The sequence below is a fragment of the Cucumis melo genome, chromosome 5 (assembly GCF_025177605.1).
Source record: "Cucumis melo cultivar AY chromosome 5, USDA_Cmelo_AY_1.0, whole genome shotgun sequence".
NCBI lineage: Eukaryota > Viridiplantae > Streptophyta > Magnoliopsida > Cucurbitales > Cucurbitaceae > Cucumis > Cucumis melo.
In genome coordinates, this window is record NC_066861.1 from 29,176,784 (window position 1) to 29,203,276 (window position 26,493).

The 26,493-nt window shown below is 29.9% G+C and overlaps 4 protein-coding genes across 8 annotated transcripts; all 4 read left to right on the top strand.

Annotated features, from left to right (window-relative positions):
- The first annotated feature begins 9,058 nt into the window (after window positions 1–9,058).
- On the top strand, window positions 9,059–11,442 carry LOC103497382 (early nodulin-93-like). The gene is made up of 4 exons (XM_008459552.3): window positions 9,059–9,503; window positions 10,104–10,165; window positions 10,960–11,035; window positions 11,128–11,442. The coding sequence occupies exons 1-4, from the start codon at window positions 9,299–9,301 to the stop codon at window positions 11,232–11,234; spliced, it is 450 nt and encodes a 149-aa protein (XP_008457774.1). The 5' UTR covers window positions 9,059–9,298; the 3' UTR covers window positions 11,235–11,442.
- A 4,582-nt stretch (window positions 11,443–16,024) lies between these two features.
- Window positions 16,025–17,563, top strand: LOC103497392 (RNA-binding protein involved in heterochromatin assembly dri1). 5 transcript variants are annotated; one of them, XM_008459564.3, is made up of 4 exons: window positions 16,025–16,158; window positions 16,282–16,607; window positions 16,993–17,063; window positions 17,327–17,563. In XM_008459564.3, the coding sequence occupies exons 2-4, from the start codon at window positions 16,297–16,299 to the stop codon at window positions 17,338–17,340; spliced, it is 396 nt and encodes a 131-aa protein (XP_008457786.1). In that variant the 5' UTR covers window positions 16,025–16,158; window positions 16,282–16,296; the 3' UTR covers window positions 17,341–17,563. The 5 variants fall into 5 exon arrangements, with proteins under 5 accessions (XP_008457786.1, XP_050940799.1, XP_008457794.1 ...); XM_051084842.1 differs by having other exon boundaries at window positions 16,033–16,158; window positions 16,316–16,607; XM_008459572.2 differs by having other exon boundaries at window positions 16,033–16,153.
- A 1,981-nt stretch (window positions 17,564–19,544) lies between these two features.
- Window positions 19,545–21,705, top strand: LOC103497405 (zinc finger CCCH domain-containing protein 39-like). The gene is made up of 3 exons (XM_051084843.1): window positions 19,545–19,669; window positions 19,919–20,818; window positions 21,165–21,705. Exons 2-3 carry the CDS (start codon window positions 20,026–20,028, stop codon window positions 21,413–21,415), a joined length of 1,044 nt encoding a protein of 347 aa, XP_050940800.1. The 5' UTR covers window positions 19,545–19,669; window positions 19,919–20,025; the 3' UTR covers window positions 21,416–21,705.
- Window positions 21,706–22,470: 765 nt separating this feature from the next.
- Window positions 22,471–25,884, top strand: LOC103497415 (nudix hydrolase 19, chloroplastic). Its single transcript, XM_008459606.3, has 6 exons — window positions 22,471–23,161; window positions 23,966–24,106; window positions 24,217–24,321; window positions 24,415–24,514; window positions 25,138–25,230; window positions 25,357–25,884. Exons 1-6 carry the CDS (start codon window positions 22,553–22,555, stop codon window positions 25,629–25,631), a joined length of 1,323 nt encoding a protein of 440 aa, XP_008457828.1. The 5' UTR covers window positions 22,471–22,552; the 3' UTR covers window positions 25,632–25,884.
- The last annotated feature ends 609 nt before the right edge of the window (window positions 25,885–26,493 follow it).

The window sequence follows — 26,493 nt, forward strand, 5'->3', positions numbered from 1 at the left end:
TCAATGGTATGAATGAGCATTATCAAAGGTATTCACATGTCTTTGTCACCCAACATAAATAAAGAAAGAAAGAAAGAAAGAAAGGAAAAAAAAAAAAAAGAAAGAAAGAAGAAACATAAATATCCATCCTGCCTTCCATCCTAACTTTTTGTTCTTCTTCAAAAAAATTCCCTTTTATTATTATTCTCTTTTTCTCTCTAATTTTTTTGATAATTAAAAAAAAGTAATATTAGATTATTATAAAGAAAAACTATGTAATTTGATTTGGTCCAAATTAGTTGATAAAAAAAAAAGGTTAGATAAAAAAAAGGTAGAGTGTTGTAATTTTGCTTATGATTTTCTTTAGTTTTACTCATTACCAAACAAGAAAGAGAAGGAAGGAAAAGGAAAAGGGAAAGGAAAAGGAAAAAGAAAAATAAATAGCATGCTCTTGCTCTTGTTTTACATTTTCTAGGTGTGGAAAAAAGCTTCCACTTTTTCAAAATGTTTTATAGAAAAATATATAAAAAAAAAAAACCCTAACCCTAATAACCTATGTTCTCAATCAGATCTGCTCGTTTGATAACTATTTAATTTGCAATATTTAGTTTCTTTGTTTTGTCATTCACTTTAATTACTTTCGTCTTTACATGTTAAAACGTTAGCTTACATGATTTTTTGTTATAGAGGTGTGGAAGCTAATTATAAGATTCGAATCGTTCAATCCCGACCAATTGTTCTACTAAAAAGAATAGAAATTCTATAATTTTTTTTTTAAAAAAATAATAAATATATGATGTCTATTTCAAGAGGGTTGAAAATTAGGGTTAAGAAGGCGAGTAGTAATGATTTCCGATCTAAATACTCAAATGTTTACCATTTTTCTCATGATTCATAGTGTATATATATATGATGGAAAATTGATGAGACTAAGCTGCCATGTGACAAATTATAAGCAAGGCAATAAATTAATTAATTTGGACAACTCCCATCTTAATCATCCTATTATATATTCTTTTTGTATGCTAATTAAACAATTACATGCCATATATATAATATTTGAAAGGGGTTAAAAGCTAAATTTTGAAGAGAGTACTTATTTAAAAATAAAATAAGAATTAAATTAAATTAAATTAAATTAAATTAAACCAACCCTTTTTCAAAAAGATAAGTTTCATATTGGTCAAGGTAGAAATTATTTTTGTGAAGAATGGTGATATCATGTATTTTCTTTTTTACTTTATTTCTTTTTCAATTGAAAGCTTATATATACCTCTTTAAATTTTTCTCTTAAAAAAAATGATTGTTTTTCTTTAAAGTGATTTTTTAAAATCCAAACACTACTTTCATAATATAACTCTTGATTATAAATTATAACTTTCTATATGCTATATAGAATGGTGATGTGATAAAAGAAAAATATTTGAGGATGTAAAATCGTCAGTCGCATTTTTATTCTAACTCTTCAAAAGTGACTGTCTTTTTATATATAACGATTAGATGTACGTTTACGTATAATAAAGTTTTGAAAAAAAAAATATTAGAAGAGTAGTTGTCCTACATTGAAAAGACGTTAAAGAAAGTTTAAGCTTTAGTGTGTATATATATATAAACTTGAGTTAAATTCTACTTTTTGTACTCTGATTTAAAAAGTGTAGAAAAGATATGATCAGTTTAAAAGTTTTGATAGAATTCTCTTCTAAATTGGGACCTAAAAAGACTTTGTGCGTTTGGTAACAATTTTTCACATGCATAATGGGTTTTTTTAACAGTGGCCGACTTCCAGTATTGGAACGGTTCATAATATTCTATTTTTCTTGTTTAATTTTCTTTAATTTTTCAATTTATTCTATACTTATTAGAAGTGGGTTTTTCTCTTTTTCTAATACATATTTTCTCCTATAGTGTAAAAGCCAAAGTAAGTTTGGTTCAATTGTATTGATTGACACTATCTCCATGAGGTCGAAAGTTGTTCAATCTCTCACAACACACAGTCCGATATAAAAATCCACCACCACACATCACTCCAACTCGAGAGAGAGAGAATGAGTTCAACAACTTGTGAGAGCTAGCTGGATCGAAACATCGACGTTTGAAATCGACATGTTGGAATGGTGGGAGAAGTAAAGAGAGTCAACGAGCTCAAAGGAAAAGGGTGAATGAAGAATATAATGGATGAAAATTTGGAGTTATATAGAGAGTTTTTCATCAGCACGCCGAGGACCCTTTTCTTTCCTCTTTTTCTTTTTCATATCCACAAAAGCCATGGAGAAATATTGTAAAACATAAATCCACGAACTTTTCACTCAAACACCAAAAGGAAAAAAACACCCATTTTTCATCATTTTGTTCATCACATTTTTCCTTTTCGTTTTTTTCTTTTTCTTTGCTCTTTTCTTTTGTGTGTTTGTGTGTACCAAACAACAAACAAAAGAAATATTAGTGATCCATTGGCCCCATTTTTCTTCATCATTATTATTCCTCTCTTATTATATCAATTCTATTATATAAAGATTATTCCATTTCTCCCTCATGATTCATACTATTTGTTGGTCGGTGAAATTAAATGGGTTTCCGATTAGAAATAGGGAGAGATTTCACAATTTTGAAATGGTATAATTCTTGTTTTATATTTAGCATACGAGAGTTCATGCAACCCAACGTTGATATTCGATAAATAAAGAAGAGATTTTGATTGAGAATGACAAACTCTAAACTACCATCTATCTTGAAGGATCATCTTGAAAATTTTAATTAGAGTGTGGAGAAAGTTCTATATGATTATGAAATAGAGAAGTCTATGGTAAAAATTATAAAAGAAAAAAAAAACAAAAAAACAAGAAACAAAAAAAATTCCACTATTTATAAAAGCTTAAATAAAAATTTAAAACTCAACAAAAATAAACATATTTTTTTTTTTCATAATCTATCAAATAATGTCTTTTTCATACGAAGAAGATGCATTTTTAAAACTTTGGATCAAACACGTGTATTCAACGAAATTTAAGAACTAAAATGATAAACTTTTCTAATTTTTATATCGTTAATTTTAAAGTTAAAAATCTAATTTTTACCTCATATATTATTGAAAAATAATAACAATAATTTTAACATCCTATTAATGAACAATTATTTTATTTTTGATTATCGGTTTTCAAAATGATAAGCTTTAATTTCACTCAAATTTTCAATTATTCATATGGTTTTCACTCTCGTTTTTTTCTAAACTAAAAAATAAAGTAAATAATAAAAATAACAATAATAATAATAAACTTTTTGAAAAGATCATATAAGCTTTAATTTTTAAAAATAAAACAGAAATATCTACTTTTTTTTAAAAAAAATATTTATAAGCTGGAATTTATTACACCAAACACAAAAACAATATTATTAAAATTATTAAAATTTTGCAAATAGAAAAACAATATTATTATTATCATAATTATTAATAAAGTTGATATATATATATATATATATATATATTTATTTATTTATTTATTTATTTATTATTGTTGATTATATAGTGTCATGTAGTGTGTCACATTTTGTATGTCCTGAATGCACAGACCACTTTTGATCCCCTAAATTGGAGAAGTTGCTTTCATATTTTTGGATGTTTCTCAAAATTAAAAACACAAAATTTCTCTAATAATAATAATAATAATAATAATAATAATATTGCAACAAATTAAAGGGCCCCAAACCCTTCTTGTTTTTATTATCACTCAACAATATTCTCTTTGCGCCAATTTGATATATTTCTTAACCTAAGACAATGACCTTTCCCTTCCCTTTTCATTTTTGTTCTTTTCCCCTACTACTCCTCAAATTAATATCTAATGTGCAAACAAAGAAGGATGTATAGTACATGGGTTGTGTAAAAATTTGGATTATATTGCTCGGATTGGCTAATTAAAAGACTCGAATAGACCGTCTCTAACCAAATCCACGACATTCGTGATTTGAGATGGAGCTAGTAGTTTTTTTGGAACTATCCAAAGTTTTGGACGTCTATCGACAGTCAATCATTGATAGATTTTGCTATATATTGTTGTGTATACACTTGACATTGTTATTCCTAAAATTGCTACTAATTGCGATTACACTTATTGTTTATAAAATATAGTAAAAAAAAAAAACTTAAATTTATTAAAGAGAATTTAATTTGTAAATAGTTTCAATATTTTTCTATTTGCTATCCATAACAATTTTCCTAAATTTTATAGTTTGGGTTGTCTACAACACATGACTAATAATTAAAATGTCATAAAAATTAAATATTAAATATAAAATAATCAATCATATCTATTACAAATTTTAAACGAAAACAAAGTTGCAAAGAATCGTAGAAGGAAAACATAAAAAAAAAAAATCCACTAGTTCATCCACTCATCGTCAATCCTCTTTAATATATATTTTATCAAAATATATGTAATTTAAATTGAGTTGGGTCGACCAAATTCTTTTTATTCAACTCAAGATATCCAGTCATTATAACCTGACAACGATAAAAAAAAAAAAAAAAAAAACCTAAACTCAACTCATGATCAATCAAACTAACCCAATCCAGACGGTCTGAATAATTTTGGGTCATTGCGGGAAATTATCCTGATTTATATTTAAAGTAAACAATATCAAGCAATGTGATATATACCACAACACTTTTATTATTTGAAGTTTCAAAAGAGTAATTATAATAATAGATCGATCCAAATTCGTACTTTTTGACATATCAACTTTTTCTTCTTCTTCTTCTTCCATATAATAATATTGTAATTTGTTAAATGTTATCGATAAGTTCTAACGTCTCTTTCTAATCTATATATATATATATATATATATATATATATATATATATATATATATATATATATATATATATATATATAATTATAATGATAATGATAAGCTTTGAAGTAAAAGTTCAACCCCATGGTTGTAATTTTATTAATAAATAAATAAATAATGAAAACTTTATCATAAAATAAATATATAAAGTCAAATAATATAATGTATTGATATGAATGTATTTATTTTAATTTTCTTTCATTTTTGGTTGAAAACTAAGAAGATATATTAAGAAGTGATGATTTAGAAGAGAAATTCACATCTCTACATATTATTCTTTGTGAGTGTAAAATAATTAATCAATGGGTCATTGTTGTTAGGAAAATTAATTATAGTTAGATACATCATTCCAATTCATTGATATAATTTATTAGCCAACAAAATTACTCAATATTTCTTAAATTTAGCTTCTTTTAGTGTTTAATTTTATGAAATCAATTAGAGAATAATCTATAATTTATTCAAGAAAATTAAATAATTATATCTTAAAAATAAAAAAAAAATTTAAATACCATATTGTTTTGATTCATTTTGGTTTCTATAGAGAGAGTAAAAAAGAAAAATGGAAATAGAGGAGGCTCCCTCTATATATATAGAGCTTAATAGCTATACTATTTATAAGCTATCAATAGCAATAATGAAATTACCCTATGGTTTCACATTAAATCAAAAGTGGCTTTTTTGTTTTTAATCTTTTGATTATTATCTAATTGTAAATTATTAACATGTGCAAAAACCATCATCATTATTTATGATAAAATTTCAATTTTGTTTCATTTGTTAGGTGTTATAATTAATCAAATTTTTAAAATTTTATTTTGATAAATAATTAATGAAAGTTTTCTTTCGTTTCCACGATCTAATGAGACAAATTCTTAAGATACTTTTACTTTTTACGTAATGTTCGAGAGTACATATTTAGGTTATAAAAAAAATACAAAATCAGTAAATTCTTAATCTAAGTTTTCACATTAATTATACTAAAAAAAAGACTATAGTCGAGATTAAATGAGTTAAGTTGGAAAAATTATATGCTTAATAAATAAAAAAAAAATCCTAAAAGTATATTGGAACGACCATTTTAATTAAAAGTCGTTGTATTTGATTTTTCGTTTTTTATTGTGAATTATTATTATTATTTTTAATCGTGTTTTTTTCCTACGAAACAATATTAGGTTAGTGAATATAACTAATTATTTTTAATTATACAATAGTCCAAACTTTTACGATAAAAAACTTTACATACGTTAGATTATATAATATTATAAGGATGGTACACAATACATGAGAAAATTAAAATATTGTTTGAAAGTGAGAGTATAGTATTTCCTAATGATCCTCTTCTTCTTTAATTAGGGTCAAATGGTTGAAAACACTCATTTGATTTGTTGGAGTTGATATTTAATTATGATTAAGGAGAGGATTATGATATATTATTCAAAGTTTGGTGGTAAAAGATTTGGACCAATGTTTCAAAATCCAAAGCTTGTGGGTTTAAAAGGAAGCAAAATGCTCTTGTTATATATAGGCCACTTTGGGTTGCTATTCCAATGGAGAAAGAACTTCACTTTTCTAAATTCTTCCACTCCTACCTACCATATGCTCAAACTCCAATCCATGCATGCATTCTATTTTCTTTTATTATTTCTTTTTGAATTCGTTTTTGTCTTTGTGGTGAATCCGATTTTAACTTCGAAATTGATTAGTTACGCTCATTTTGGCATTAAGTATATTAGGGGTGTGAGTATAATTCAAGCAACCCGATAACCTGGACTACCCAACCTATATTATATGGATTGGGTTAAGTTGAACATTTTGATTTATTTCGGGTTGGGTTGGGTGCAGATTGGAGGGTTGAAAAATTTGGGTAAACCCAACCCAACCCGAATTAATATGTTAAATATAAATATTAATAAATAAATATATATTATATTTCATTATTATTTATTTATTTAATAAAAGTTAAACAATCTTGAGTTTCGAAAGTTTTTTTTTTGCTTAACTTGATGCAAAACATATTCGATTTACGATTGATAATTTCCATTTACAAACATTAAAATTTAGAAACAAAATAATAAAATAATAATAATAATAATAATACAACCTGACAACCCAACCCAACCCATATTTTATGGGTTGGGTTAGAAACTTAATTCGGGTTATTTGAATTGGCAACCCAACCAACTCGAAAATATATGTTGGTTGGGAATATCTCTCAACCTAACCCAACCCAACTCATTTACACCTTGTATATAGCTAAGCAATTTTGAAGTTAAAGGTCAGATATGCGTAGATTTTCATTTAAAGAGTAGTTATCCACTTATTGCATTATTATTATCGTGATTATGGCCGCCTCCACCAACTCAACGAGAGGTAATTAATAATGGGATGATTATGGAAGGGAGCATGTGTCTAGAGGGTCTGAGAGTACTTTGTCCAGACGTTTGTTAGAGGGCTGAGATGTTGTATTACAAATGAAAAAAAATTTCATACTATGATGAGTCTATAAGTATTGAGACGATGTTTATATGTAGTGATATCTCTCAAACAATTACCATAGTATACAATACTCCATCGTGAAAGCACACAATACCATGTCGAATGTTACTCTATCGTGCTTCAACAGTAGAGAGTATAATATCATTACATCATGAAAACATTTTATAAAATATATTTGTTTTGTACTAAGGTTCTTAACGTGATGAAAATTAAAACAACAATATGATAACCGTGAACATATCAAAATTAGGTTACAAAACCCTCGACTCAACTTATTCCTTACGTATTCAAATTAATTAAATAATAATAATAAATCTTTCTAACGTTTTAACGTATTTTATCACATTAGCATTCTTTCTCTCCATTAACCGCTCCTAAATTATAAGAATAAAAATAAAGTAATTTCAAAATATAAGATTAAAAATCATGAACATGATGGGGGAAAAACCTCATAGTTGTGCCAATGTGCCACCCACTTAGATTTTCCCAAAAAAGCACTTTCTTACTTTCTTTTTTTTTTTTTTTAACCTAAAAGATACTCAATTGAGAAGCCCATAGGTACTCAAACAAGAGTAGAAACAAGAAGAAATTCCAGCCATTCAAATCGACACGTGTCGCGATCCTAATCAAAGTGTTTTAAGGTTCATAGAAATCAAAACTCAAGAAAAGCACACCCATAGTTTTTTAGGACAACCTCTCATGTTTTCCAACATTGTATTTCAATCTCCTAGATTTTCTATACACATTTAATAATATAATATTTTAAAACCATCTATTTAGACTACTTTTTTTTTAATCTTCTAATCAAAATTAAAAATAGTTAATAATTACCATACTTTGCTTTAATTCCTTAAACTAACTATTCATATATAATTAATCATCAATATAATATATTTTTAAATTAGTATTTAAATTAGTAATTAAATAAAAATTATATATTAGAAATTAATTTCATGATAATAAAATTTAGGTTAATATACATTCATCATGCATATTATTATCTTAATTTTAACTTCTTATAAAGAGTTTAAAATACTAAAAAAAATATTTAAAACATAATAATAATAATTCATGGATGGATTCTTGGATCAAGAAAAATATTAAGAAAATGAAAAGAAAAAACAATACATGATAAGTGTTTGTTTTAAGGTTTTTGAAATTACTTTTATGCCCTCCCTTTATTACTACTTCACTATATGATAGAATGTTATAAACAAATAATTATACAAAAACATTAAGTTAGTTAATTTTTTCGGAGTTCAAATTGATACAATCGAATGCAAATTGCCCTTTTTGGGAAAGAAAACCGAACCAAAACAAATGAAAGATAAAAGTAAAGTAATTGGTGATGGTGAATCGATATCTCCAAACGTTTGAATTGACGAAGGGTAGATCGCAGGATCATGTGGCATAATTCACCAACTTCACTTGTCTCTAGAGGTGAGCATGATAGATTGAAATATCGAGCTAACCGATTAAATCGAGGTTGGTCTAGGTTGATTTTGAAAAGTTTCAAACCGAGAATTTTCAAAAAGTATTTATAAGTATTAAACCGACCCAATCTGTCCGATCGATCAACTCTTACTCATCGATGTTGAAGTTGATTTGAATATTTACTGAACCGACTATGGTTGATTCGGTGACGGTTTTGTCGAAAACCCGACTCCAACCAAATGATGATCACCCCTACTTGACTCCTGTGAAAGATTCCTTGTGGATAGGTGAAGAAGTTTTCTTACCAAACAAAAACCTAATAGAGGAAAATAAGAGCAAGGGGTATAAGTGGAAGTTCAACAAAAGTTGGGGAGAGAGCTCAAAAGATCAACAGAAACCAGATGGAAAAGAGAAGAAAAACAAGAGACTTTGAGAGACACCGGAATTTTGGAAAACCATCAAACTCTCTCTTACTTACCAATGACACTATCTGAGCTTCAATCCTTCGAAATCACTTCCTTTCATTCATTTATCTTAAATGTTTATAAATACTCAGCTCATTTTTCAAATTTCACTTCAAACTCAATCATCTTCCCCTGTTCTTTTTTACTCATTATTCTGTAGCGTTTTTTGGTTCCTTGATCTTCTAACAATGGCTAAGAATTTGGCTCAGGCATTTCTCGAGAGGAAAAATCTGGCCTCTCATGACCCAAAAGTTGCAATGGCAAAGCGCTGTGCTAGAGGTAACGCTTTTCGTATTTTTTTTTTCTTTTCTTTTTCTGGGATTTTTTTTATGAGGGGAAAAAAGTAATGGGTGTGTATGGTTTTTACTTGCTTTGCTTTGATGATACCACAATGTGATGTATTTGATGAGTTGGGTTGTTGAAAATAGTGACTGACTGATCATAATAATGAGGTTAAGATTTGGTTTTCTTGATGATGCCTTTTTAGCTGTTCGATGATATTCCCTAAAGAGGAATTTTGTTCCTTAAGCTTCAAGAATGGATTGAAAATAAAAGGATTGTTCTTTTTTAATATGATTGAGGGGCCATTTCTAACTTCCCTCCACCAGCTCTTCTTTTTTAGGTAAAAGCTAAAGAGAGAGATGGGATTTGATCCATGCGCATGTTGATTGGACATATGCTGTATTTTCTTTTTACTGATTTGATTGTTTTGATCGATTGGGTGGTGGACCATGATCCACTTTCAGATTATGTGCCAGAAAATAAGTGAATTCTGAGATGTTTGTGTTTCTAATAATTTCTCTTCAAGAATTTAGCTTTTATCATCAGTATTATTCTGAAGCCAATGGGTAAGGATTCTTCTTCTTTTCTGATGGACAGAGGGTGTGATAGCAGGAGCAAAAGCAGCTGCTATTGCAAGTATTGCCACTGCGATTCCCACTGTGAGTTCCTAACTTCATAATGAACATTACTTTAGCTTTCCTTTTTTCGGGAATTATTAATGTCACTCATCATCTTCTGCTTTTGTGCTGAAACTATTACCAAATTATCTCAACTAAATCCTCAACTGATGTAGATTACCTTAATTAAGAGGCATAAATCAATCCTGAGTTGATAAACATTGCATAAAATGATTAATGTTTTGAAGCTTACTTTCAACACCTTTTCCCCTAAAGTTGTGCATATCAAGAGGGTAAAATTTCAACACCCCCTACGAAAATTGCTAGATCTTCCCCTAGTGAAGATTGAGGCCCTATGCAGTCGCGTGGTGTAGAGCTAGCAGCACCCGAACAAGGAGAGAAACTACAGCACATGTTTTAGAGTATGTTGGAACTGAGGCACCATGGGCTGCCTTTTCACCCATTTTGATGGTGTAGAGCTAGCTTTGAACTAAACAATGAGAGAGGCTGCGTAGCACAACTAAGTCATGTAATTTAGTAATAAAGTGTAAAACCAAATATCAAACCTGTTGGGATTTAGGCACCATGAGATGCCCTTTCACCCCTTGTGGTGGTGTAGAGCTAGCTGCTGTTAGCCACCACGTACGTCCATTGACCCGAACAATGAAAGAGGCTACATAGCATGTTTTGGAGTGATTTTTAAAATCACTTTGTCACGTATTCATTTAATCCACCGATAAACGATTACAAGTATGTTTGAGAGTAATTTTGTCAGAGAAATCAAAGTTAGTAATTGAGCGAACCAATTCATAAATAAAATTGTTATTGTTTCGCAGTTTGCCAGTGTGAGGATGCTGCCATGGGCAAAAGCTCATCTGAATCACACAGCTCAAGCTCTCATAATTTCCACAGGTTCCAACTTTTTCTTTGTCCCTCTTATATGGTTTCATTTGCTTTTCATTACTAAAAGAGGAAAAAGGCTTGATTTTTCAATTCAATGACAGTGGCTGGAGCAGCATACTTCATAGTGGCTGACAAGACTGTTCTAGCAACAGCAAGAAGAAACTCCTTCAAACAAAAACCCAACACTGAAGCATATGAATTCAATTGAATTCTAAACCTTGAAAATTTGAGGGTGGCCATTGGAAGAAGCTAACCTCATATGGATTTGAGGGCAGGCATTGAAGGAAGCTAGCCATCTCAATATTTGCTTACTTTTGCTCTTTTGAAATTTACTCTTGGGTTTTGTATCAGGAAAATCTATGTAAATCCATTTGCTATTTGAATAAATAAAAATGGGTTTCCAAATGTTTCTCTCATTGTTCGTTTCACTTTTCACATATATATATATGTATATATATGTATGCATGTATACCATAAGGCATCAGAAAAATTTGTTACCAAAATGGTTGAAATAATTGCCAGTCCAAATTTTCATTTTGTAGTTTCTTTGGATCAGACAGTATGAGTGTCTTTAAGAGTTCTTCAATGTATATGCACTTCAGCAAAGATTTTTCAAAAGTAAAAAAAAAAAAAAGTACATCTCGGACTTTTTTTACATTCTATCAAATTGTTCAATCTCAATTAATTTGTCACGTGGTAAATTGTTTTACTTTCTTTATGAAATATTTTTTAATTCGTTTTGTATATATTATAAGAGTGAGATGCATGGAAATAATCTTTCAAATGCTTTGAATAAATTGTATTTGTCTTTAATATTAATTTGATGGTTATATAGTCAGCCATGTAGCAGGTGTTGAAATTATCAAAATCCACTTCACTTTTCACTTTAATTGAATTGAATTAAATTTGTTGGTACATTTTAGTTAATATAGTCTCTTACCATTAAATCAATAATCTTTTAATTATGATCAAACTCTAGACATGACTATAAGCAAAGAAAAAAACTAATAAATAAGACCAATTCGATGAAAAATGTGTATTGATCAACAAATTACAAACGTTAATTAACTTGACTTATAGAAACATAAAAAAGAGGTAAGTAGTACTCATGAACTCAATCAATAGTGGTTCATCTATCTAGACGAGTAGTGTCACAAGCATCGTATTGTATCAAAATTCTCTCAAGTATTATTGGAGACAATTGTGTCCCCTCTTTAAGAACCTTCATATAATGAAAGAATAAAAGGGAAAAACAAAAGAAAGATAAAGATCATTTTCTAAAGGTTTTCCACATATACAACATTGACACTTATTCATGGCTCAAAAGAAGAATATATGTATATATATAAATTAGGGATTCTTTCTTATCTCATACTTGGTCAAGAATTGGAGTAGAAGTTGTGTAGCCACGTCAGCAAATACAAAGTGATTTTGAAATGTTTTGTTTGCTTGACATGTCAGCTTTGCAAAGTTTTTATACATTTCCAAATCCATAGATGCATGGATGTGAAGAATAAGGAATAACATGAGTTTTTAAAAAATGAAATTGTTCCAACCCTAGTAGAATGTTTTTGTTTCTTCCCCTTTTGTTAAAATACTATTTCGGGGTTTGTATTAAAAAAATATACGTTCGATGACTCTTAATTTTGTAATAAGTTAGGGGTGTTTAGAGAGTTGAATCGAATACCTATAGTTAGTGATTATTATAATTTATGCATCATAATAGTCTGCAGATTATGATATTTAGTATGTTTTCGTGATGTAAACTGTTTTAGTTTTTGGATTAGAAATGCTAAACTCTATAACAAAGAAAGAAAGGGAAGATGAGTAGAAAATACCAAGAAAATGTTAGAAATAATAACACGGTACCAAAGATGAATTTGGAATAATAATACAGTTGGAGCTCAAAACATGATTGAGCTATAATAATTCACTTGTAATGTCTCGACCTATAACATGATTGAGTCGGGTTTTTGACATCACGTAATACTCCGAGTTTAGGAAGGGATATGAACGAGTCTATATTACATCTAAATGAGAGCAGATTCTAAGGACATGAAAGTATGGTTAAAAAAGGCTTTAATTGAAAGTTACTACTTATACCAACAAAAGTCAATCATACGAACTCCAAATTAAAACGTGGTTAACTTGGAGCATTTATATGTTGTTTGATCTCTTGGCTAGAGATTTGAACAAAACATGCCGAATGTTGATCGGTAAGGACAACTTTGCCTCTTAGAAGTCTTGAAGTGTAGTCGAAGCCTATTAGATGTCAAATCTAGATTCCAAATCTTGGGCGTGGGGCATTACACCATCTCGATGAGGTTAAAGCATGAATTTGAGGCCCAAACGCCATCTTTATATTCTAAACCATTTGCAATAAATTAGTGAGGTTCAACAAGGGAGCCATTTGTTTGTAGAAAGAAGAAGATGAGAATCTTACGTCCATTCAAATCCATGTTGAATGAGATTTTTCGATGAGCATCTTTTGTTAATATTCAAAATTTAATGTATTCGATCTTTGCATATTGATGTGTTACTTATGAATTAATGAATAGGGTTTATTTAGAATCTAAAATCTTATAAATTTATGGGATTCATCTTTGTCCAATTTTGATTTGTTTTTGTTGAGTTTTATTTTTTTTAGAAGTGGAGAAATATTAATTTATAAATCAAAATTTAAGTTTATATCCATTTAAACTCTAATATCTTTTAACTGTATCAATTTACATTCTATTTCGTTCCACCGATATATCATATTTTTAAAGTTATAATTTGAGTTAATTAAACTCCTAAATTTGTATACGCCAGTCAATTTAAACCAATCGTTATGATATCACAAACACGTGCATACTTCTTCAAGTGATTTTACAAAAAAAATTGACAATCCCATTAAATACATATATATAGATGATTCTCAAAAGAAATTATAACTAAGAGAGTATTATGAATTTCACTCAATGTTTTCTCAAATGAAACATGAACGAGAGGGTAAATCTAACACACTTTCAAAAATCCATGATTTAAATAGATATTACTGTCATTTCATAGTTTAAATTGATACAAACCCTAAAAGTTTAGGTTTAGAAATAAAAATCGATAATTTCTCCTTGAAAAAGAACAAATTGCAAAATTCATCCCTGACGTAAGGTAGTAGTTGCAATTACATACCCTCGAATGTTCCAATCATACTATCCGTAAAAATTAAGGGTTAAAATGTATGGAGGTTGATAATTATTATATAAATATGACAATAATGATTAATTGATGTGTGCATACTCTGCTTTTACCAACTTTGTTTAAATGTCGACATTGGATAATATATTCTTATGAATTATTGCATTGCCAAAAGAAGAAGAATCCTCAAAAAACTAGATTGATAGATTTTGACTTCTTAAAATAATGGATATGCTACACATTATTTAAAGGAATTTATTCCAACTACTTCCCCAATAAAACAAAAATAAAATAAACTTTGGGTTATACACACATATATGTACATAGCATAAAGTTTTAGCTATAGTAGTCTCTTTTAAACTTTGACCCACAAATAATAACATATAGGGAAGGTTTCATCTATACATATATATATATATATATATATATATATATATATACACATAGAGAATAAGGCATCTTATGATCAAGTTATGCAACGCCATGTTTGGTGCAGCCACTTTGGCCTTTGTATGTCACGTGAAACCATTCCAAAATGATAATAATACCTTTAGAGAAAGACACATATAATATATTCTCTCTAACTTCTTCATCTAATTAATTTTTACATAATCAAATTGTTAACAAATCGATTAATATATCAAGGACGAGATTTACGCGGTTTACAAAATAGCATGTTAGCTAGTTACATTCATGAGCATATATAGTTTAATATTGTGCATATATTCTTCTAAACCCTAAAGTCAAAAACGTAAAATAACAAAAAATAATATAAATATCAATAGAAGAATTATGATGATTACGTCGATTATATATAATAACAAGGTTTAATGATTTTGTTTATATGACCAAATTTTTTTTGAAAATATCATAATTAGAAAAGGATTTGGAGAGTATCAAATAAGAAGGCATGGGTCATGGAAATATATACTTAACAATTGGGGTTTGGTTTATATATATATATATAAATTAAAGAGCATGCAACATTTATAAACTAATAATAAAAATAAATATAAACAAATAAAAACATGCAATGGAAAGTATCATGCTAGTTTCTCATGCATATATATATATTTTATATTTACGTGCATTCGTTCAATTATATTGATTGTTATATATGATCAAATTCTTCATCTTTATAGATGTGTTTTTATATATATTTTTTCAAATATGAGATTAGAGATGAATAATATAGAATAATGTTGAAGTTAATTAAACCATATAATCTTATTATCAATTTGACACTGAAATATTACTCGACACTCCAAATCCACCTTTTTCCTTTTTAAACAAAAAAATTATGTAGGTTAATATGTCAAAGTTATAAAACATAAATATACCAAATTTAAAATAACACATAATCTAAATTTGATATTTTGCTTGATTATTACTCAACATATAAGAATTATTCGATCATGATTTTAATTCAGTCAGAGAGTTTTTATCATTCTCCTACTAATAAAAAACGGAAAAAACCTTAGTATTTGAGTTAGGTTGCTTCTTGTTCATTTTAACCTTTGAAAAATAGTTTACTCTAACCTTTGAAAAGAATGTCGTCAAACATATAATTGATTCTTGACCTATTAAACAACATTGGACAACTTTTTAATTATAAAAAGATCTATTAAAAAGTAAACCGTAGAGTTGGAAAGACGACGAAATTCAACTCTAATTTATTTATTAGATACTAATTGAAATTAAAAATTAAATAATTTTAATTAATCTTCATCTTATTGAAAAAGGGATCACTCTCATTTGACCAAATAAATAAAAAATGGGCCACTTGCAAAACTTTTTGGCAACTATAAAAACCCACCAAAGGGGAAGCCACCAAAAACTTGCATATATCGTCATTTCCAAATTCAAACTTACACACACACACACCAAATCAACAAACAACTCTACGGTTTTTTAGTTTCCATCATAAACACACAACACTTGCTCATCAAGGTAAGGTAAGATCATGATGTGTTTGCTTCATTAAATTAAATTTTACTCAATATTATTAATATAATGAATATGATTGTACTATTAAATGTTTAATTATTGTTTTTTTTTTCTTTTATATATATATATAGCTAGAGATCAGAGATATGAATATGAATTGGTCAGGAGGAGATTGGATGTGTGGTGTTTGTGAACATGTAAACTTCAAGAAAAGAGAAGCTTGTCAAAGATGTGGATATCCAAAGTATGGAGGTCCTGACCCATCAACATATGATCAATACAATATCATTCATTCTAAAAGCACAGATGAAGTTTTGGCTGGTGATTGGTATTGCAATTGTGGAGCTCATAACTATGCTAGTAGATCATCTTGTTATAGATGTAATAGTAATGCTTATAAAAGTCTTGATATCGGTGCTTTGCCTGGTTGGAAATCTGGAGATTGGATCTGCTCTAGGTATCTATATCTACACACTCTTACTCTTTCGCTTCCGACCACGTACTACCTTTCAATTATGTTTTTCGACTTTCATCGTCTTTCAACTTTCACTGTTCTAGACATGATTGTTCTTAGCCGTTGAGAGAGATCTACATTAGGTATATATGTATGTATATATCTACTCTCTCTCCAACGGTTGTTAAGTCATCAAGAGATCTAGACATTATTATCCAAACACCATTTTTTAAAGACGTTGGAGATGTACTTTAATCCCGATGACGGTTTCATTGGCATCAAACTAAGTTTTAGATACGAAAAATAATGTAGTATTTTTCGACGCATGTTTTGTATAATTTAACTCAAATGTTAATTTGAAATGGGAATATGTTGAAATTTGGTGCAGAATAGGATGTGAAACCCACAATTACGCCAGTAGAATGGAATGTTACAAATGCAAAACTCCAAGGGATTTTGGTAAGAACATCAAATTTTCTCCACCCTTTTTTTAGACTTTTGACATATGGATCAAATGCATATTAATTTAATTGGTTAGTCGACGCATACGTATATAGATATATCGAAATAAATATATTTCAAACTCATTGCAATATCTCAATGCTAAATATATATACATATATTTTCACAAATATAATAAAATTGTGTCGGGATTTTTAACTAACTAATTGAGCTATGTTCGAGTAGTAAAACAAATCGTATTTTTTTTTTCCTTTTTTCAGGAGGAGCTGTTTGAAAATTATGGAAGAAGCTGATTGGGAAGAACTATTTTGGTGATGCTAAACATTTGGCCAACTTACAAGCTTCTAGCATCTGATGCTCTCTCCAATTTGCTTCTTTTTCTTTTCCCCTTTTTTTTAAAGAGATTGGGACTTAATGCATCAAAAGCTCAACAATTCCCTTTCTTAAATTAATCTCGCATTTCACTGATTAATTAGAATTATTATTAAATTTTCGTCCATGCATTGCTATTTCCACGTCTCCAATGCTTCAACATTATCAAGTGGATACATTTCTAACAGACGTGTATGTTAACTTATTTAGATATATTTTAAACCTTAAATATTAGGCGTGCGCTCTCTACAAATGACGATTCTTGGACAACTAATAATCAAGGGATTTGAATTATGCGAAAGAAATAGAAGTGCGTGAGAGAGAAGAATAATAATAATGTTATGTTGTAGGGTTTGAGATTCAAGAATCTACTTCCCAATAATGGACTCTATAAAAGAATAGACCCACACTCTCTCCCCAATTCATCAAATCATTTCTCTGTTCTATTTTGGATCATATAATCTTCAAGAAACCCAACACAAATTTTTCAATCTATTATCTATAGAGAGATGATGTTTGTGTGTATTTGTAAGAGTTGAAACATACAATATACATAGAACAGGGAATGCTGAGTTTTTCTTCTTCTTCATATTCTAAAGAGCTAACTATAGTTTTGATGGATGACATAGATATATAATTGATACATGTGTTGCATACCAATTAAAAATATGAACAAAGTAGTTTCTCTTTTCTTGTTATTCGGATCGAGATTACATATCACAATGTGTTATTAAAATAATTAGGTGGTATTTGTAAAATTAATGTGGAAAACTTCGAGTGTTATTTCTAATAATTACTCATTCAAATAGCGGTAGACGTTAATTGTAACGGTTGATCTAAAAAAAGAGAGAAATACACCACGCCCACGCCCATGCCCACATCCACCAAAGCTCTAATTCAATTAAGATGAACTTTTCATTATGCATCTTTACGAGAATCGAAGAGTACTCACTTTGGTTTGACATAAGCAACTAAATGAACAATTGAGAGTCACTTACTCCAATCTTTAGGTTTCTCTTTCGATTATTTTAAAAGAACGATGAAGGATTGTTACTAATCCAAGCATATCATGCTAACTAGTTAGTGAATAAAAGTACTAATTCTAATTACGACCTCAAAAATTGATGGTATGACCTTCTACTTTTATAATTATTGAACTAAAAAAAGACAAAGCTATTATATATTTGACTAAAAGGTCAGACGTTTGTACTCGTGCATCAAATATTAGAAAAGATGTTTAAGGGCAGTCTCGGAATTAACTTCAAAGGAGTAGAAAAGAAATTGGGCTTTGGGATTGTATGAACTCACCCAAAAGTCAAAGCGTTATTGGGCTAGGGTTGGCCCAAAGTGGTTGGCCTTATTTGGAATTACAAAGTTTTCTAGGGACTAAATGATAATTTTGAGGAATAAAATGGTAAAATAAGAAAAATGTTACGCAAACAATAAAACTAATATATTACTTGTAAGAAAAAAAAAAGGAAAAGTAAAATAAACTAAAATTATAAATTTAATTTTGTCAAATGTTGTTTTTCTTTTTTAATTATCATTCTTAAAAAATTATAGCTTAAATTTTGGTAGATTTTTTAAATGAGGTGTAAATATATCTTCTTATAAAAATCCAAAAACCATGAAAAAAATACCAATTTTTTTTCTTAAAAAAATATAAATTATTAACCTTTGCTTAACAATTAAGATTTAGGAAAAATAATAATTGACATAGAAAATTTAATTCTAAATTCTAATATAAAATATATATAAAAGATAGAAGTAAGATTTTTAAGTTTTAAACATAATTAGAAATCAACCTCTCCTTTTAAAAGTTAAAAAAGAAAATTTCCTTCTAAAAAAATTTAATAAATAACCTAAGAAATATGAAAGTATATATTTAATTTGAGAAAGAAGAGAACTCAACCAAAAAGAATTTGACACGTGTAAAAGGCTTTAAAATGGGACCCACTGAAAATCTGATGCCACGTCATCTCTGGGTTTTTTTTTTTTTTTTTTTTTTTTTTTTTTTTTTTTTTCTTTTCCGTAAAATTAGGTCTCTTTTAGCGAATTAGGGTTTAGGGCTTTAGGTTTTATGTAATTTCCTTTTTTTTTTCTTTTGTTTCCGTCTTTTGACTAACTCGCCTACAAAAATTCCCTTGTGTCGATTCAGAAGATTCCATGGTTTTGGCCTTCCTCAATCCTCCGATTTTCATTAGGGTTTTCGTTTCTCCTTGGCGGCTAGGGTTTTGATTCTTCATTCACTTTGTTGTTTTTCTTTTCGACCTCTTCATTATAAATATATAACTACAACTCTTTCACTTTCGCCATTGTTTTGATTCCTTCTTCCATTGATCTTCATTCCGCTGTTTTCTTTTTATTGATATTTCAAAAAACCTTTTGTTTATTTATCCAAACTCAACTTTAATTTGCCTACTTTTCTTGTTTTCTTGTTTTCTTGTTTTCTTTTTCTTCTTGCCAATTGTTGGTATAAGGGAGGATGATCACGTCGATTGATTGAAATTTCTATTGGGTGGATTCGTTGTTCGTTGTTGATTCATTGTTTTGATTGATTAAAGAGAACTGGGTTTTGTTTTAGAAGATGAGTTTCAATGATATGAGAGGCTCTGTTATACCGCCGCCTCTGCATTCTTATGGTTCTAATGGCGATGCGTCTGGTTGCTGGTCTCAGTTTCCCAGGAATGATCCATTTGATCCACAATCACAATTTGAAGTACAACAGCCTCCGTATAAAAGAGCTAGAAATTCTGAAGAAAACCCATCTAGTCCTATCTCTTATTCAAATCCCTCCTTGAATTCTAGGGGGCACCCACCAAATGCTCCAGTGAATAAAGGAATAAGTAATATATTTTTCAAGACGAGGATGTGTGCGAAATTTAAGCTTGGTTTGTGTAGAAATGGTGCTAGTTGTAACTTTGCTCATGGTGTTGAAGATATGAGACAACCTCCACCAAATTGGCAAGAAATTGTTGGTATAAAGGAGGATGATCAATCAGTAAATAATTGGAATGATGATCAGAAGATAATTCAGAAAATGAAGCTGTGTAGGAAGTTTTATAATGGAGAGGAATGCCCTTATGGAGATAGGTGTAATTTTCTTCATGAAGATCCTGCAAAGTTTAGAGATGATTCTGGTAGGTTTAGGGAGAGTTCAGCTATAAGTATTGGTACTACAGGAACTCCATTGATGAATGGAAGTGATTCTTCTAGTTATATTGAACCTAGCAGGGCAACTTCTTGTTCTGTTTCTGATGCTCTTCGAGCTAATGGAAATGTTAGGCCTTCATTCTGGAAGACAAAGTTATGCACCAAGTGGGAGATTACAGGCCATTGCCCCTTTGGTGATAAGTGCCATTTTGCTCATGGCCAATCTGGTATTCATAGCTCTTTTTCTTCTCTTTTTTGTCTTAATAGTCAAGGAATATAATTCTTTTATCTGGATGGAACCCAATAGTCTGCTTTAACATGTGAATTAAAATTCTGATTAGCCATTTGATGAACTGACAATCATGATATGCCTTGAGTGATCTTTATTGTTAACATAACAATGCCAATCATTTGTTTCTTAATTTGTGGTGATCTGAATATTAGAAAACCATAAACCAAATGGTTTCTGATGGTGGGTTAGTATTTATGTTCTGTCCTTTGTGAAGCTTTGAACATTGTGATTAATGATTTGCATACTACTTTGAGAGATGCTGACTGATACTAATGAATCAGAGTTACAACTATATATTGGACGTGAGGGGGAAGTATCTACTGCTGCCCTAAATGTAAAGCCTCTAATTGTAGCCATGGAAGCATCTTCGAGTTTGACAACCAGTGTACTTCCATCCTCTGCCTTACCGGAGGGCCAGGCAAAGCCAAGTTTGCTGAAATGGAAAGGACCCAAGAAGATAAATCGGATCTATGCCGATTGGCTCGATGATTTGCCTCTATCTCCAAGCTCAACAAGCAAAATGGAGGGTTGAGCTTTTTTTTTTTCAGTTGAAGTTAAAGTTTTTGAAGTTGGTTTGCTGAGGATTCAATTGATTAGTTACAATATGGGAGTTGGGTTGGTGGTGGTTTTTCTGAATTAGATGAAAGGAGTGTAAAAATGTTTTGGTGAGAATTGATTGGGAATATGGATAGAAGAAGAGAGAGTGAGATATACCCTTATTGTTCATTTATTTTGTTACTTCATATTTGTTCATATCCCATAGAAAAACTAGTTTGGATTTTTAATGTAATTCAATATATTTGAGCATTTCTTTCTTACAAATTTTGGACTACTTTTTATTTATTTATTTCTCTTTACCAATGATAACTAGAAATTAAGAAATGGAATTGAGCTTAAGAATATTATTAAAATTATTAACCTTTCTAAGAAAAATATAAAATTTAGGGTACTTTCATCATTTTTGAAATGATGAAAAGATGATTGGAAGAAAAATATAGAAATATAGTATAAAACCGATTGAGATAAGAATGAGAATGTGATTGTAAAAATTATTGATAATCACCTTCATAATGAGAATAAATCAACAAATTGGATATTACAGCTTTATTAGCATTTTTTTTTTTATAAATACTATCAGTAAGAATAAGGGTGGATTATTTTATCGAAATTCAAATTATTTTGTTAATTTGCTTTAAGTTTTTTTAAAATATAAATTATTTTTAAAAGAAATTTCTTAATTATGTTTAACAAAATGGTAAGAAATTAAAATTTTAGGCAAAATGTCAAAAATAATTCTAGAGTTTAGTTTTCATTCGAAACTAAAATTTGAGTTTTGTTTTAATTTAGATTAAGTTTCAAGATATTATAATTTTATTTTAAATTTTAAGATTTAGACGATCTCATTCTTTTATTAAATATTTGATTTTTATATTACTTAAAAAATCAAAACCAAAGATAATTATTATTTAGTGAAAAATAAAGATTAAAAATGTAAAACTTATATTTCCTCAAAGATTAGATTTTTTTTTCTTTCAGAAGAATAGTAATAATAACAATAATAATAACAACCGAGACACGTGGTACTAATCGTACCAACCACCGTTGGCGCGCTCTCTGGGTGTGAGCTTCCCCAATTTCATCAATGGATGAAGTATAGAGATCCAAACAAATGAAATCAACTTCACTTTCCCCTCTTCATTTCAACTCTCACAAATCCTTCCCTTCCGACAATCCCTTCAATCCATCATCTTCATCATCTTCAATCTCTTCTTCCACTTCAATTCCTACAATGTCCATTAATTTACGCTCTCATGCCTTCGCCGGTAACCCCATCAAGTTGAAAACCCCTAAACCCGAAAACCCATTTTCCGCTTCTTCAGCTCTCGAATCTCTCAATTCCCAACTTTTAAACAACACCCACTTCTCTTCTTCCATCAATTTCAAGGTTTTGCCCTTCAAAAAGGGCAGGCCTTTAGCCACTTTCAGTGCTCGACCTAATGATTCCTCCTCTACCTGGCATCTGGGTTGGATTGATTTGACTGATTTCAAGGCTCTGTTTGCTAATTCGACGCTTGAATTGACTGGGGATTTATTTGTCTATTTGGGTTCTTTGGATGAAGAGAATTCCGTTTATTGGGGTATTGATGTTTCGAGTGAGGAGGGTTTGGTTTCTGAATTTGCGAGTAAGTTACTCTGTTTTGTGGAGGTTAGAACTCTTATGGTGGCTTCTGATTGGGCGGATGCTCGAGCTATGGGAGAATTGGCTATTGCTGGTCATGTGAGTGCTTCTCGTCGTTACTTGGCATCTTTGTGTCGTAGCTGTTATAGTTTCCTATGATGCTAGTTCAACTATTCATATTTATTGTTGACTTTATTTTCTTTATTTGAGTGGAGTGTCAACTTAGTTGTGATTGAAATGTTGAGAATTAATGGAGGTGACTACATTAGCCTTAGCTGTGCATTTTAAGGTGTTGAAGTATCGATGTAACTAAATTTACCGTAATTCATAAGCTTAAGCTTTTGGTTTGATTGGTGATTTAGTTGTATGTTTGAATACCTAAAATATAATTTTCTTTCCAAGCCTGCGAGTGTTTTACTTGACGGCCATTGTTTAAGATACAAGCGAGGGGTGGTGATGAAGTATTAATATAATTAAATTTACTGTAACCCATAAGTATAAGTTTTTAGGTTGGATGGTGATCTAACCTCAGGCTTGAAGACTTATATGGTCTGTACTTCTTCACATTGCAATGGGGTTTAGTTTTTGTTTCTGTTCTAAGTCTTCATTTTTAGGGAGGCTATGTTGGTTGGGTTGGTGGTTATCAAAGCAATAAGCCAGTGTTGTTAAGCTTTCAATAGTTCCTGGAGTGAGCTTGTCCTAGGAGATCTTCAGCATGAAAGCCAATCTGGAACCCGAACATTTGCTATGTGTGGCCAACTTTCCTTCTGGTTTTCATTTCTATCTATAAAAAGTTATTCAGAAATCAGTAAATCAATTTATATGCATACACTTTGGTAAATAACTTGATTTCTTTGAGTTGTTCTTTTACTCTCTTTCTTAAGTTATTTAAACTTTGATCAGGCTAGGGCGTTGCTGGAATGGCACCACGTATCCAAATTTTGTGGACACTGTGGAGGAAAAACAGTACCCGTGGAAGCAGGAAAACGGAAGCAATGTTCTAATCCCTTGTGCAAGAAGAAGGTTTATCCTCGTGTTGATCCGGTATGATTAATATTGCACTTCCCCCCACCACCCTTCAAAGAATTTACCAAATTTGATAGATTCTCTAAGCAAGACATTTTATAGCTCTGATTATAGGTGGTCTATGACAGGTAGTCATTATGCTAGTCATTGATAGAGAAAATGATCGTGCACTCTTGAGTAAGCAATCAAGATTTGTTCCACGAATGTGGAGCTGCCTAGCTGGTTTTATAGAGGTACTTTGCTGATTAATCATTGAACAATCTTGTAGAAGGTACAATCTCATGGTAGTTAGAATTAATAGTTGATTCTGATGTTTGAGGATTTAGCCTGGAGAAAGCTTAGAAGAAGCAGTAAAAAGAGAAACATGGGAGGAGACAGGCATTGAAGTAGGGGAAGTTGTCTACCATAGTTCTCAGCCTTGGCCTGGTACAACTTAAGCTTTTGAGCTCCTGGGTTGATTGGTGATTTATCATTTTTTTAATTTTATACTAAAGATGCAACAATTTCAACAGTTAGTGCTCTTAACATCAATTTTACAAGTAGTTTTCTTGATAAGATTGTTTAGTTAGTTAGCTCTCTATGTCTTTTGGTTGGCAAATAATGGAACAAAACTAATATCATCTTCACCACTGAAGGAAAAATCTCTTTTATCATTTCGCTTGTTCTTGGTACTTGGTACCATGATTATTCAAAACTCCTACAACACCATCCTTTCAAACGTTTTAGACAATGATGGACTGGGATGACTAGTTGTTGTTTGTTGCTCTCAGTTTTTCTTTTCTTTTTTCTGTCGCATTGATACTTCCTTGCAATATGAATTAGTAGTAGTTTCTGATAATTCCCTTGTCCTTGAGCAGGTTGATATCTCGTCTTTGTCTCCTCTTAATAAGAAGTTATTTTATCTTATAAATGAAGGAATCTCATCTTCCAAGTATATTGCACTGCACTCTGCATTAACATTTTTTTTCCTTGGTAGGAATGCTCATATTAGTTGTTCATTTTCTTGCATTTCTACTACTTCATACATTTATATGTTCTTTTGTTGTCAGTTGGTCCAAGTAATATGCCATGTCAGTTGATGGTTGGTTTCTTTGCATATGCAAAATCATTTGATATAAATGTGGACAAGGGAGAGTTAGAAGGTACGTAGAACTATCTCCCACATTGCATCATCCCCTATTTATTGTGCATTGATGTTAATTTTGAGTATTTTAACTCTTTTGAGTATGATTACTCTGGAATTCTGACATTTCTTGAGCTTGTTTTAGATGCTCAATGGCACAGCAGAGAGGATGTAAGGAACGCTTTGACGTTTGCAGAATACGAGAAGGCTCAAAGAACTGCAGCAGCAAAGGTCGAGCAAATGTGTAAAGGAGTCGAGCGACAACAAAGCTTATCTTCGGATTTCAATGTCGAAAGTGGTGAACTCGCCCCAATGTTTGTTCCCGGGCCATTCGCAATTGCTCATCATCTCATCTCGTCATGGGTCTATAATGAAGGATCAGGATTGAACAAAGGTAGAAGTTCTTTTTCCAACTTGTAGTTTCAAGGTTATAATTGTTCTTTCAATTATTTTGCTTACTAAAGTCATTCAATGTTGAAAGCTTCTGTTGTAAGTAAATTTTAGCAAACTTTAGTTTCTGAATGTGGAGATGAGAAAGATAGAGATGAAGAGTGAGAGAATCAAGGAGTTTGAAATTTTAGCTTTTATATTATATTTGTTAGCATTTGGTTCAAGAAACTCTTGTCCTTTTGAACTTTCCAGTGTTTTAATGAAGGAGTTATATTCGGTACCATGCACCCGTCTTTGTAAACGTCACCTCAATCACGTTACTAAGAAAGCTTAGAAAATATTCTAAAATGAAGAATAAAGAATTTGCTATATGACAAACTATGGTTAAAACAATTAGATGAATCTTTTTTTTTTCATCAAATTTAAAACATCGGAGAACTTAAAGCTATACAATTTATCTTTCATTCTACATGCTAATTTTTATGAAGTTTTATTTTTAGTTTATAAACACTTTCGATCCTTCAATTTCGATTTAACTTTTATACTTTTAAATTTGCAACACTTTGGTTTAGCTTATAAATTTTAGTTACTTCCAACTTATATCATAAATCGCCAAATTTGTCAACTCATTGATATATCAATCAAAGTGTTCGACATCGATATAAAATATTAATCCATGTCTCTACCAGACATTGATCTTAATACGAAGATATTTGTAAATACAAAGATATATAGACAAAGATACTTGCTAATATAAACATATATAACTTAGTTTAAAAGTTTTTAAAAACAATCTTTAAATATTAATTTAAATATGTTTTCGTGAAAATACTAATCCGTATATCCTTAAAATTGAAATCTCGATATTCATACTAAAACATATATTTCAATC

Excerpts from the sequence above, each read along its gene's own strand:
- LOC103497382 (XM_008459552.3), top strand. The coding sequence starts at position 9,299 with ATGTTTATAAATACTCAGCTCATTTTTCAAATTTCACTTCAAACTCAA. Across the intron at positions 9,504-10,103 it reads GGCAAAGCGCTGTGCTAGAG|AGGGTGTGATAGCAGGAGCA; the intron begins GTAACGCTTTTC and ends TCTGATGGACAG. Across the intron at positions 10,166-10,959 it reads TTGCCACTGCGATTCCCACT|TTTGCCAGTGTGAGGATGCT; the intron begins GTGAGTTCCTAA and ends ATTGTTTCGCAG.
- LOC103497392 (XM_008459564.3), top strand. The coding sequence starts at position 16,297 with ATGAATATGAATTGGTCAGGAGGAGATTGGATGTGTGGTGTTTGTGAA. Across the intron at positions 16,608-16,992 it reads GGAGATTGGATCTGCTCTAG|AATAGGATGTGAAACCCACA; the intron begins GTATCTATATCT and ends AATTTGGTGCAG.
- LOC103497405 (XM_051084843.1), top strand. The coding sequence starts at position 20,026 with ATGAGTTTCAATGATATGAGAGGCTCTGTTATACCGCCGCCTCTGCAT. Across the intron at positions 20,819-21,164 it reads TTTTGCTCATGGCCAATCTG|AGTTACAACTATATATTGGA; the intron begins GTATTCATAGCT and ends CTAATGAATCAG.
- LOC103497415 (XM_008459606.3), top strand. The coding sequence starts at position 22,553 with ATGAAATCAACTTCACTTTCCCCTCTTCATTTCAACTCTCACAAATCC. Across the intron at positions 23,162-23,965 it reads AATTGGCTATTGCTGGTCAT|GCTAGGGCGTTGCTGGAATG; the intron begins GTGAGTGCTTCT and ends AACTTTGATCAG. Across the intron at positions 24,107-24,216 it reads TTTATCCTCGTGTTGATCCG|GTAGTCATTATGCTAGTCAT; the intron begins GTATGATTAATA and ends GGTCTATGACAG.